This window comes from Rhinatrema bivittatum, chromosome 12 (assembly GCF_901001135.1).
Source record: "Rhinatrema bivittatum chromosome 12, aRhiBiv1.1, whole genome shotgun sequence".
Taxonomy (NCBI): domain Eukaryota; kingdom Metazoa; phylum Chordata; class Amphibia; order Gymnophiona; family Rhinatrematidae; genus Rhinatrema; species Rhinatrema bivittatum.
Window position 1 is genome coordinate 34,185,881 of NC_042626.1, and position 13,875 is coordinate 34,199,755.

Consider the following 13,875-nt stretch of genomic DNA (forward strand, 5'->3'; position numbering starts at 1 on the left):
CTGTATAAAAGGAATACTTCACTCAGGGTCCCAGGAAATCATGAAAGAACAAGCACTATTTGCTGAAAAAAACAAGTCAAACACACATGATATTAAAACTACTTTTATTAGAAGGTATTTATATACAAAAAACACAAATACTTTTGTGAGTGTAATGGAGGAAATACAGTGGCTTGCAATAGTATTTAACCCCTAAAATGTCCATCACATTTTTGTGGATTACATAACATTACACAGATTGTTCCAGACAGTATGTACTAAAAGTACATTTTTAAACTCACAATTCATTATTCAATAATAGCTTCTATCTAGCCACCCTCCCATGCAGGCCAGTTGTATGGTTAACTGGTGCACCACCACTGAACTCTGTAGCTCCTTCAAAGTGAAAAATAAAAAAAACACAACAGCCTCTCACACTCATTCCCCCCAGCACATGTCCAGTCCCCTCACACTCGTTCCCCCTCCCCATCCAAGCACATTTGTTCCCTCTCACACTCGTTCCCCCTCCCCATCCAAGCACATTTGCTCCCTCTCACACTCGTTCCCCCTCCCCATCCAAGCACGTCTGCCCACCCTCACACTCGTTCCCCTCCAAGCACATGACTGGCCTCCTCACACTCATTCCCCCTACCAGCCCCATCCAAGCACGTCTGCCCCCCCATTCCCCTTCCTCGTCCAGGTACCTCTTTTTGATTGTTGTCTGTTTAGTGCTTCACTCCCTTCAGCGTTGAAGCCTGCTATGCTGCATAAAATCTTCCTCGGTCACCAGATGCCGGTGCTTGCAGTCAGTGCCTGTCTGCTCACGTGCTCCTCTGACAGTGAACAGCCCTCATCGGGGCAGCAGCAGCCAATCGCAGGGACAGCTGGGCCCAAGTCCCACCCACCAAGCCCAAAAAACGCATTGACAATAAAAAAAATCGCCCAATAATAAGCAACCGACAAATTGGGGGGGGAGCCCAAACTCACGGGAAATATGAAGGTTGGCAATACTGAGCGATACCACCAAGCCAAGTCCGACTCGGTAGGGTCGTTACATTTCCGGACATGCGCAGCCCCAGCGCCGGGCTCGGATTGGTCAGTTTTAACGGCGCAGGGGCACGTCTGAACCGGTGTACAGACTGGCCGGGCTCGGATTGGTGGGTTTGGGCCGTGGTATTTTTGGGCGCGTGGATTCTAACCGCGCTCACGATCTGCCGTGGAGAAAATGGCTAGAGGAGGAGAAGGAGAAGTGGCGACACAGCTAATCGAAGTTCTTGAGCTATGGGCGCTGCGGGGGCGGCTGAGTGACGGTAAGTGTGGTCTTGGGTTTTTGTACTCTTCTGCAGTCCTGTTCTCGGATTCGTGGTAGGGTCCCGATTAAAACGCTGCCCTTGGGGAGTTCTTCCGATCTGGCTCGGGGTTTGGGGGCTTTACTTTATCAAGACAGAAAGAAAGAGGATGTAGCAGTAAGCCGAGCCCAAAAGCCTAAAAAAGGTTAGGTTGGTAATTTGAACAAGTTTGATAAATCCTTCCCCCCCCCCCCCCCCCCTATTTTTGTAAAGCTGATGGAAGGTTATGGAATTGCCGGTTTTTCTCTCCCATAATCTTCCTTGTAATATTAAAGGTCACTTTTGTGAAAATGAGATGTTTGATTTCCTCTGCTTATATCTAGATCATATTGGTTTAGTTTTCTAAATAAAACTTACGTTTTTGATGTGTACAAAGGTTCAGTGACTAGATATATTTTATTATGTTAAGTCTTTTGACTTTTGTAAAGTCCTTTTTGTAAAGTTATTTCTTGTGTAATGACATGCTGTGGAAGGTAAAAGTTGGTGGGTGCTTATCAGAGTCTAACAGGCAAGTTATAATGTTTTTTTACTGTTTGTTACAATAGTGAAAATGTTTTTTTGCATGTATATATTATCTAACCTGTTATCTGATCACTGTAGGAGCTTGGGTAGGTTTAAATAATGGGAAAAGATACTACTATTTATTAATTCTGTATCACTATTAGATGTACACAGCAAATGTTTGTTTAAATCTGTGTTCCAAGTGTTAATGGATTCTGGGGTAGCGTTATCATATTTGACAGTGAATGTACCCCAATATATGGCCGCAGTCCCTTTAAGAAAAGCCTCCATATCACTAACAGGCCGATACAGTAAAATTTGTGGGCCTGCGGTAAAAAGAGGCGCTAGGGGACACTAGCACGTCCCTAGTGCTTCTGTTTTTGACAGGAGCAGTTGCCGGCATCTGGATCTCAAACCCGCTGTTAGCCACGGGTTCGGAAACCAGACGCCGGCAAAATTGAGCGTCCGGGTTTTGGGCTGCTGGTCGATTTTAAATTTGTTTTTATTTTAAATTATTTTTTACTTTGGGACCTCTGACTTAAAATCGCCATGATATTAAGTTGGAGGGTGTACAGAAAAGCACTTCCGGACACTTTCCCGGTGCCGGCAGAAATTAACGCCTACCTTTGGGTAGGCACTAATTTCTGAAAGTAAAATGTGCTGCTTGGCTGCACATTTTACTTACTGAATCATGCGGGAATACCTAATAGGGCCATCAACCTGCATTTGCATGTTTCAGGCGCTATTAGTTTCGAGGGGGTTGGATGCGTGTTTTCAACATGCTTTTACCCCTTACTGTAAGAGAGGCCACAAATTGGCAATACCTTTAGAGCTAGTTTTTAAAAGCCCAGCGCGCCTATTTTGCATAGGCTGCCGGCGCGCACAAAGCCCCAGGACGCGCGTAAGTCCCGGGGCTTCGTAAAAGGGCCGGGAGGGGGTGGGTCCGGGGGCATGGTGACGGTTTGGGGGCGGGCCGGGAGGGCGGTCCCGAGTCCCCCAGCACTGTGGCCTGTGCCGGGGGATGCCGAGGCGGCGCGCGCAAGTTACGCCTGCTTGAAGCAGGTGTAACTTGCACAACAAAGGTAGGGGGGGGATTTACGTAGGGCTGGGGGGTGGGGTAGATAGGGGAAGGTGGGGGGACGAGGGAGGGAACGGAGGCAGGCTGCTCGGCGTGCGCAGGCTGCCGATTTTGCCCAGCCTTGCGTGCGCCGACCTTGGATTTTATAAGATACGCTTGGCTACATGCATATCTTATAAAATCCGGCATACTTTTGTTCGTGCCGGTTGCGCGAACAAAAGTACGCACGTTCGTACTTATTTAAGATCTACCTCTTAGCGAAAGCCTTCGTATTATAAAAACATAGAAATGATGGCAGAAACGGCTCAAATGTTCCATCCAATCTGCCCAGCAAGCTTCTTAAGGTAGTAACTTACTCTGTGCAGGTTGCTCCCTTCTTTCTCTTAAGTAGTATCACTAAGAGTCTTTGGAGAGGTTTGGTTAGATCAGACAGTCCCAAAAGCTATTCTCAACTGAAAGTAGACTCAGAGAGTTGAAGACTTTTGATAGCATCACTAGGTGACAGATTTTAACTTATTTTATATTTTGAAATTCTGCTTGCTTTCTTTATTCACCAGACCAGGCTGCTAGATGGGGTTTACTCTACTACCAGCAAATGGAGACAGAACAAAAGCTTTACTGTATATCAAAGTACTTAAAACAGTATGCTGCCTGCAGTCTCACAATTTTCTCTGTCTCCAGCAGACAGTAGAGGTGTTGAACTTGCAGTTGAATGAACTGGTGGACAAATTGCTCCCAAACGTTTGGCTATTTCCCTGGTGGAGTCAGGATGAACCAGGAGGGTGACTGTTCTTGCTGGAGTAAGGGAGTGATTTTAGACTTCAGCAGTAGTTGCCCCAATGTGTGGTTTTATTCAGACTTAGATTTTAGCCACAAGGAGGAGAGAGGATAAGTAGTTGGATTTTTCTTTTCCTACAGCCCCCTCCTGCAGAGCATGGGAAGAAGTATACAGTGTGTGGTGGTTAGTGCAGGATGATTCAGAACTCGGGGTTGTGCCGTTTCCTGTACAGGAGGTGGAGAGGGACATTTGGAGGAACCTCTCTTTGCTATCGAGGGCAGAAAGTCTGTCTCAAGGAAGCAGTTGCTGGGTTCAGATCCAGGCAGAGTGGGAGAGGTGGCCATTTTGTGTCCTCCACTGGTGGGGGAGAAGGTAGGAAGGTTGTATTAAAGTTGTCCACAGTTTGCTTGTTACAGAAAAACTGGCAGGCTGGTGGCAGCATGGGTATACGTATGTGACGAGCCACATCAGCGAATCTGATCTGTCTCCATCTGCTGGTTGGCGTGCATAACTCGATTGTCCAGACTAGTCTGACTGTATTCAAGGAAAGGAAGTTATCAGGAAAGAAGTAATGTCACCTTTATTGCCATGAACTGTAACAATTTCTAGTGTTCTTTTCCCTTCAAAGTGGATGTCTTTGTTCTCTTTCTTAGAAAAAGGTTGTTGATAAGGGTGCAAAAAGGGATAGAAGTTCCATGGACATTTCTATGCATGTATGCTTTATGCTAATGTGAATTTTTTTTTTGTCAGTGATTTAATAAACAGTTGAAACCATAATTTGCCTTCATGTTGCTCAATTGTGTGACCCACCTCTAAATCCTCTGCAATGTTAGCAGACCATGGGGAATGCATTTTATTTATTTTTTTTTTTGATTGCTTGTATTTTTGTTGAGTAGGGTTTTTTTTTTCCTCTCTTTCTCTTCGTAGCATGGGTGGATGTGGTGTGGGAGCTCGATTTCACAGAGACTGAACCTTTAGATTCCAAAGCAGAAGATGCGATTACTGAGCATGGGATGGAGAATTTTATTAAACTGTACAAGAGTCTGTCTCCGTTTGCTGCTGAGGACTACGAGGCCACTGTGGTAAAAAGAATACAGAATTGAAATATCCAGTACTGTTTATGCCGTTTGCTGTTGTAGACAAAGTCTTGCTCTGGTTTTTTTTTCCTTGTAGAGCAATTGTTACTATTGCCCTACGTGTATAGAAACATGAGCTGATGTTTATAGAAGTACTTATTTCATGAATCGTTTCATATACCATTCAGTGTTCTGGCAGCAGCCTTTTTGTTTTACAGGATAGTTGTCTTAATGGTTTTAGTATGGTTTTTTTTATGTTTTGGTTTTTTTTTTATATAAAAATGCACTTAAGTTTTGTCCATCTGTTTGTAATGTCACTGGCAGAGACTAGCAGTGCTGGCATATAAAGTGAAAACAAATAGGGTGGAAGACTGCCACCAGAGCAATCTCTGAATAACTTTCTCACAACCATGTCTAGGCATCAGGAGGAGAGTGGCAGTGCTTCAGACTGTTGTCCTCTGCCATCTGGGGTTTGACTGGCACTTTGACATGATGCCCTGCTGCTCTCCTTCTGCCTGTGGGGAAGGAAGGTTAGTTGGGGAGTGATGAGGAGGTGGGAAATGGAGCATGGCTGACGGAAAGTCTCAGGAATGAGATCAGATCAGATCATGGGATTTGGGGAAAGGTGGGGAGGCAGAGGGAAAACCAAAGGCAAACCCCCCCCCCCCCCCCCCCCCCCCCATCTAGGATTGTGTGACTGTGGCCCAAGGCCTGTCTTCCAGTGGCACCCAGAAAACATGCTCTTAAGACGATATGCAATTCTAGAATAAAAAAAAAATAGTGTATATAAAAATCTGATCTCTTCATGTTTGTAACTAGCACGTCCTCACACAGTTTCTTCCTTCTAATATGTAACATTGATGCCTTAGCACATGCCTCATGCTTGTTTTAAACAGAATGGGATGTACATAAAGAATTGTCTTATTTTTCTTTGATTGTCTTCCAGAGCATTTGGACTCTGTTTGCTGAAAGTAATATTTCCCACAAGGCTCTTGTGGCAGTATTACATCAATTTATCCAAATGGTTGAAAATAAAAAGGCCAGTGTGGTACAGCGACTTTATGCCCTGCATGCAGCTGCTCTCTACTTCCTGCTGCTGGAGATTCCAGGTGAGAGCCACACCACTTCATAATTCTCTGTTAGGGATATCCTAGCACACCGTCTACTATAGTAGCTGAAAAATTGATTTGGATTTATATAATCATTTTCAGGAGATATAAGATGGAAATTATTACTGCACAGTATGCATTGGAATATGAAACATAGAAATGAGATGACACAACCATTTGGTCTATCTAGTCCGTAACAGCTCAGCTTTACAGTCTCTTATTACTCCCTCAGAGATCCCATGTCCTTGTCCTGTGCTTTCTTGAATTCAAATACTTCCCTTGTCTCTCCCACCTCCATGGGAAGGCTGTTGCATGCATCAGTCACTCTCTTCGTAACAAAATATTTCCTTTTCCTCTTTGTCTGTGCAGACTAGTCCAGATGAGTGGGTTATGCTCATCGATCATCGGATGGAGATAGGTTTGCTGATGTCTCTGATTATAGGCATCTGTGCTGACCTCAGTCTACTAGTATTGTCTTTCTCCAGCATATGGTTGGCGAGCATCCTGTGCTGTGGGCTGAGGCCTGGTTAGAGGAATCTAGATGAGTCTCCCATTCACTTCCTCGGTTGAGTGTGGTCCTGGGTCCATTTGATCCAATTTACTAAGAGCTCCTATAGTGAGATGTGGTCTCCATCCTTTGGTTGACAGTGCCAGGGGGCTTCCTGGTTAGGAGTTAAAATTAAGCTGCATTTTTTTCACCTTGCTTTCCCCCTTTGAGACTCTCCTCAAAAAAAAAAAAAAAAAAAAAAATATATATAGCGAGGAGGGCATGTTTGCCTCTTAAGCTCTGATAAGGTGGGGGAAGAGGAGCAGACCCAAAGTCGACTGCCAAGAATGCATTAAGGTAGGCAGTCTCCCTTCAGTGCTGGACTGTTACTGAGGCTGTACTGATGGTGGGTGGCTGGGGTGGCTGCTTCCGCAGAGCATGGGGAGAAGCCCGTGCTCTGCAGCAATTGTGGAACTAGGAAGCTGCAGAGGGGCTTCGTGCAGAAACTCTGCTGTCCCTGTTTAGATCAACAGGGGGTTCTCCGAGGTAGCGAGACAAGCCCTCTGAGGGCAGCTTATCAATGGGCTCGGCCAATTGTAATTTCCCCCGTTGGTGAGGGATTTACTGCGAGTACGACTGGGGGGGAGTAGAAGGTGACCACCTCCTGAGAGGTCTAGAACGGGTAGATGTGAATCGGTTATTTACTCTTTCAGATAATAGAAAGACTAGGGGGCACTCTATGAAGTTAGCATGGGGCACATTTTAAACTAATCAGAGAAAGTTCTTTTTCACTCAATGCACAATTAAACTCTGGAATTTGTTGCCAGAGGATGTGGTTAGTGCAGTTAGTGTAGCTGGGTTCAAAAAAGGTTTGGATAAGTTCTTGAGGAGAAGTCCATTAACCGCTATTAATCAAGTTGACTTAGGGAATAGCCACTGCTATTAATTGCATCAGTAGCATGGGATCTTCTTAGTGTTTGGGTAATTGCCAGGTTCTTGTGGCCTGGTTTTGGCCTCTGTTGGAAACAGGATGCTGGGCTTGATGGACCCTTGGTCTAACCCAGCATGGCAATTTCTTATGTTCTTATGTTACATGTTTTTACTGAGCTCATTACTTCCCAGTTGGCTAGAGGTAATGAGTCGTTGGCTTTTAATAGTCATGATTCAACTATAATCAGTTTGTCCCCAGTTTGGGTTTTCTACTGGTAAGCTGATGTCGGGGCAGAGCTATATGTTGGTAACATCAGTGAGTCAGTTCACTCCGTCTTCATCTGCTGGTAGGAGTGCATAACCCGCCGGTGTGGATTTTCCTGCTTTCATTAGAGGAAAGGAAGTTATCAGATAAGTATTTTCACCTGTCTCCATATTACCCAGTCTACACCCTTTCACCTTCATTTCATGACCCCTTGATCTGTTGAAAGAGGTCTGCTTCTTGTGCATGGAAAACTTGGAGGTATTAAATGTTTTCTTTTTCTTATCCCTCCCCCTCTTATCTTTCCTTTAAGGTATTCTTGCTTTAGCTAAAACAAAGACCACTGACTGTTTTGGTAGTCACCCTTTGAACAAACTCCAACCACATTCTAAATGAGGTTTCACAAGGGACTTAGAAGCAATATCATTTTTTTTTTTTTCTGTTGACCATTCTTCCTGTGAGCCAAGGTTGTTGTTTTGGGTTTTTTTTGTTGGTTTTTTTTTTTTCACCTTGAATTCCCATTTGGCTATCTTAAGATCATCAGATATAATCATTTCCAGATGCTACTCCTTCATGCTTAGAAGAATTTCACCCCATACTGTATCTTTCCCTTGTAGTTTTTGCACCCTAGAATTATGACTGCATTTTTTAGCATTAAATCTTAGCTGCCAGACTATAGATCATTCCTTGAGCTTTGCTAGATCACTTCTCATGTTTCTCACATCTTCCTGGTTGTTTGAACAAGTTTTATATGATGTGTTGATAGCTATAGGTTTAAAAATCAGTTTTCACACTAGAGTCTTGCTTTTGATTTCCTAACTTCTAGCATAATGAGGTTCATCTTATGACCCACCTGTAAGTGTTAGGAACCTGATAACAGATTGGGAGCATCTACTCTGAGCAGGAATGCACTGCAGGAGCTGAAAGAGGAAGACGGGGGGCGGCGCTGGTTTTAAGTCAGATTATTTGGGGGGGTTTTGAAGGGGAGAGAGGTGACTTTACATAAAAATTGTGTAGCTTTCTTGGAGCCCTCTACACACACACACACACAGTCAGTCATTAATGGCTCTTATCCTTCCTCAAAGACCCACGCACTCACCTGTGTTTGAAAGCTCTGAATCCTCTGCTCTGCAGCTAGTTCTATACTGCAAGCTGATTATGATAGCTTAAAATATCCTCTTGATCCCAGCTTTGCCTTTAGGCTGCACTTTCTAACTTGAACTATACATTAAGGAAGCATAATTACAGAGCAAGCAAAAAAAGCTATTTCTAAACTCCTCTTCTTGTTTGCAGGCAGTGTAGCCAACCAGGTTTTCCACCCGGTGCTGTTTGATAAATGCCTCGGTGTTCTGAGAGAGAGCTGGCCTCAGGAGTCAGACTCAAATCGGAAAAGGAAGAAAGATGTACCTAAAAGCTCTCAGGGTGACCACCATGGAGGCAGAAAGAAGGCAAGGTCAACTAGGAGAGAAGATCCTGAGGTAAAAAAGTGTTTATTGGCTATTTCCGGGCCAGGGTCATCAAAAGTGAACTGACATGTCTTCAAATAAATGAGAAAATTGCTGAGTTAATAAATCACCAGAAAAAAACATGTATGACTTTTTTTGTATTCTTAGTGGTGTTAGATGCCAGAGAGGCCATATAGAGCTTTTACTTGCCATTTGACAAAGTATTCTATGAGGCACTTCTGAGAAAATTAAAAAGTCACAGGGTAAGAGGCATGTCTTAATGTGGATTGCAAATTGGTTAAAGGATAAGAAACAGAGTAGGAATAAATGGTCATTTTTCTCAGTGGAGAAAGGTAAATGGAGTGTCTCAGAGATCTGTACTGAGACTGGTGGATTTTTTTTTTTTTTTTTAGTATTTATAAATGATCTGGAAATGGTAACTGAGAGAGGTGATCAAAAATTATTCTGAGAAGTTTAAATCGCAAACAGGTTGTGATAAATTGCAAGAGGATTTTGAGACTGGAAGATAGATGAAATGTAATGTGGACAAATGCAAATTGATGCATATAGGGGAAAGGAATTAACATTGTAGTTAACATGTTAGGTTACCTGAGCGTCATAGAGGACAATTCTTTGAAATCCTCAGTTCAGTGTACAGCATACATTTAAAAAAGCAAACAATGTTGGGAATTAAGAAAGAAATGGAGAATAAAATGGCAAATGTCCATAATACCTCTGTATTGTTCAATGGTGAGGCTATAGCTAGAGTACTGTTGCAGTTCAGGGAGCCAAATCTCAAAAAACGATATTATATTGGTAAAAGTACACACAAGAGCGACCAAAATGATAAAGGGGATGGAAAGGCTAAAGAGGTTAGGGGTGTTCAGTTTGGAGAAGACTGCTGAGGAGGGATATGAAATCCTGAGTGGAATACAACAGGTTAATGTAAATCAGTTATTTACTCCGTCAAAAAATACAAAGACTAGGATACTCCACGAAGTTAGCAAGTAGCAGATTTGAAAGGGTTGAAAATCCTTTTTCACTCAGTACACACTTTAAGCTCTGGAATTAATTGCCTGAGGATGTGCCTAAGGAGATTAGCATAACTGGGTTTAAAAAAAAAAAAGGTGTGAAAAGTTCCTGGAGAAGTCCATAAACTGTTATTTCCTAGCTTGTAGCCAAATGGACCAGGACCAATGGGTTATGTGCTCCCCTGCTAGCAGATGGAGACTGAGTCAGGTTTCAAAGCTGACATCACCCTGCACTGACCTCAGCCATTCAGTATTTCTCGGTCTCCTAGCAGATGTAGACGTGCTATCCCCACACCAGCATTGGTGTTTAATAGGATTGCAGTACCCGTCAGAAGAAAATTTACCTTTAAATTGGAGAAAGATCGAGCCCCGCTCTCCTGTGGTGTTAACTAATGGTCCCTCCCCCAGTTGAGAATTTCTGAGACAATTTCCGAGATCCCTCAGAGGTGTGCCTTGATCTGGTAGCCAGTTCCTGGCATGGACTTTGCTGCTGAAGCAGCTGAAAGGTAGCAGGTGCAGGAAGCCAAGCATGGCGGTAACAACCTAGGTCCTCTCCCCCTGCAGCCGGAGACCATCTTTGTGCTGAGCCCAGCTAAATAAAAGTAGGACGCCTCCGATTCAGAGATGTGGAAGGGCTCCAGTAAGTCTTTCCTCCGGTCTCTTGCTTGGCGCGCCATACCGACGATGTTCCCGATCCCACTGGGGCAAGAGAAGGGGGTTTCCGAGCGGGTTGAGCGGCCCTCTGATGGCCTAAGCCCTGCTTCAGACTCTGTGGGCATGCCATTTGGTAGGCCGCGGCAGCACCATCTTGCGCACAATTTGCGGCACCATCTTTCCCCATAGACCATCGGTATGCACGGTATGTGCCAGCCCTACTGGGCGCCTAATGTGCGCATAAGTACACCCATACATTCGCGCACAACCGGACGCTTATACGAGGCGGATTTGTGCGCACTTGCGTCCAAGTGCTAGCCTGCTGAACGCTCAAGCTACAGTGAACTATGGCTCTGGCAACAAAGAAGCACAAGCGACACTGTGCTGACTGCCATATTAAGGCTGCACAATCTGACCTAGAATCCTTCCTGTGTCAGCACTGTGAGGAAGCACAGGGAGGGATGGACTCTCAGAACTTCTCCAAGCCTGGCCCCTCTCAGTCAGAGGACAGGTCAGCCACGACCTTATCTGATAGCAATCCCGGGTCTGCGTCATCCTCCGGAGAGGGCAGTTCAGCGGCATCTACCCCAGTTCTTCTGGGGCTAGGTATGGACCCGGTGACCTTTTTCTTGGGTGGAATTTTTTCATGGCCTTCAAGCCTTTGTTCAGGCGCAGTTGGCTGCTGACCCTGCCTTGTCTGAGCCCCAGCTGGGAAGGCCTTGTCCTTCCAGCCCTATTAGCATGCCTCTCCTCACGAAGAGTATCCCTGACAGGGATCCAGACACCATGGTCGGCGAAGGGAGATGCAGACTCATTGGAGGATGGGGAAATCCCTCCAGGCTTGGAGCCATACCGGACCATGCAAAGGTTTTCCACAGATTAATTGCCAGCCCTGGTCTCCCAGACTCTGAAGACTCTGGGAGTTCCCGGAATGGATCCTATGTCGGAACCAAAGAAGAATCCTATTCTGGTGTGTCTACGGAAAGCCTCTTGCTATTTCCCAATGCTGGAAGCCATCCAAGAGTTGATTAACCTGGAATGGAATGCCCCGGAAGCCAGTTTTAAGGGAGGTCTGGCATTGGAGGCCTTGTACCCTCTGGACCCAGCAGCCAGAGAATGCCTGTGTTTCCCGAAAGTGGATGCCCTGTTCTGTGCTGTTTTGAAGCGAACAACTATCCCAGTAGAGGGAGGAGCGACCTTGAAGGATTCGCAACCGGTAGACGGGTGGAGTCCATCTTTAAACAAGCTTTTGATGAGACCTCAACCACACAGCAGATCGCTTCCTGAGTGCCCTGGTGGCTCAGTCGTGTTCTCTCGCGCTCTCCTGTGCCATGGCTACCGGAAGATTAACAAAAAAAGGTTGCAGCGCCCCTCGCCCATGAGAGGTCTCACCAAGTGCTCCTAGCACTTTCGGCCCTACAGAAACTTGGCATCTCAGTCCTTTCGGAGCCGACAACCAAAAAGAGGAACTGGTTCGGAGGAGAATAAGAAATATAAACGAACAGGCAAAGGAACTTCTTGGCCTCCCTCATTGTGGGGAAAAGACAATGTCAGAGCAGACTTTCTCAGCAGGGAGAGTCTGGATCCAGAGGATTGGACCAGACCCTTTCAACTCCTAGTAGACTGCTGGGGCCTCCCATCCATTGACCTACTGGCTACATCTCACAATGCGAAGGTCCCCCGATTCTTCAGTCGCAGTAGAGATCAGCGCTTCCAAGGTATTGACGCCCTTGTCTAGTCCTGGCCAGAGGATGACTTACTGTACACCTCCCCCCTGTGGCCTCCGCTGGGCAAAGTCATTTGCAAGATCGAATGCCACAGTGGATTAGTCCTTCTGTTGGCCCCAGATTGGCCCAGACACCCATGATGTTCAGACATGCGGAGACTTCTGGTGGAGAGCCCCTATGCCTCCATCCACACAGGGACCTGCTCCAAAAAGGCCCGATCCTTCACAAGAATCCAACTCTATTTTGTCTTACGGTCTGGCCCTTGAGAGGGCTCGCCTGACGAAGCGTGGCTATTCGGCAGCAGTAATCGCCACCTTGCTCCGCACGCAGAAGTTCTCAACGTCCTAGGCGTACATGCGGATCTGGAGAATATTTGAGGACTGGTGCGAGGAATGCGGGGTGCCCCCTTTGACAACCAAGATACCCCATGATTCTGAAATTTTTACAGAACGGCCTGAACCAAAGGGCTGTCCCTCAACTCCTTGAAGGTCCAGGTGGTGGCGCTCTCCTGTTTCAGGGACAAGGTAAATGGAGCCCGCCTGTCTTTGCCTAAAAGTGGTTAAATACCTCTGACCACCTTTAAAGTGCCCGGTCCCCGTCCGTCCGTCCCCCCCCCCCACCCTATGAAACCTCAATCTAGTATTGGACTTTTTAGCAGGGCCTTCCTTTCGGCCGCTGTGCAGTCTGTCTCTACGCCTGTTAACGCTGAAGACTGTATTCTTGATGGCGATATGCTCGGCTCATCGTATCTCTGAACTACAGGCGCTGTCATGTCTGGAGCCGTTTCTCCGATTGATTCCAGGAACATTACAGCTTCGCACCGTTCCTTCCTTCTTGCCGAAAGTATTCTCAAGAGTTTCACCTGAACCAGTCCATTTCCTTACCTTGCAAAGGAAGGGAAGACTACCACCTCCTGCGGCACTTAAACATCAGCAGGCTTTTAGTACGGTATATGGTACATTCAGAACCGGTGCGCAAGACGGACAGCTTCCTTGTTCTTCACGGTGGAAGTAAAGAAGGCGAAGCAGCTTCGCAAGTTACCGTAGCTCACTGGATCAAGGAAGTGATCACGGGAACTTACGTAGAGGCAGGGAAGCCTTTACCCCTACAGGTTAAAGCTTATTCTACTAGGGCCCAGGCAATATCCTGGGTGGAAGCTAAGCTACTGCCTCCGTCAACATCTGCTGACCTTCTCCAGGTACTATCGCCTGGACATCCAGGCCCAAGAGGACGCAGCCTTTGCAAGGGCTGTGCTAACCGGACCGCCCCATTCAGGAGTAGCTTTTGTACATCCCATTGGTCCTGAGTTCATCTGGCTACACACTAGGAAATGGAGAAATTACTTACTGATACTTTTGTTTGCCTTAATATAGACAGATGGACTCAGCATCCCACCCACGGCTGCCCATGAACAGTGCCAGGGAATTGTCCATGAGGTGAATTTGATTTCTTAAGAGGTTATGGGTAAG

The 13,875-nt window shown here is 45.9% G+C and overlaps 1 protein-coding gene across 1 annotated transcript in view; it reads left to right on the forward strand.

The window, feature by feature from the left end:
- The first annotated feature begins 985 nt into the window (after positions 1-985).
- Positions 986-13,875, forward strand: part of NCAPD3 (non-SMC condensin II complex subunit D3) — a 112,038-nt gene continuing 99,148 nt past the window's right edge. Inside the window, exons 1-4 of the mRNA XM_029573252.1 lie at positions 986-1,289; positions 4,613-4,767; positions 5,708-5,870; positions 8,843-9,027. Coding sequence (XP_029429112.1) covers positions 1,205-1,289; positions 4,613-4,767; positions 5,708-5,870; positions 8,843-9,027 — 588 coding nt within the window. The 5' untranslated portion in view covers positions 986-1,204. The remainder of the gene's footprint in view (positions 1,290-4,612; positions 4,768-5,707; positions 5,871-8,842; positions 9,028-13,875) is intronic.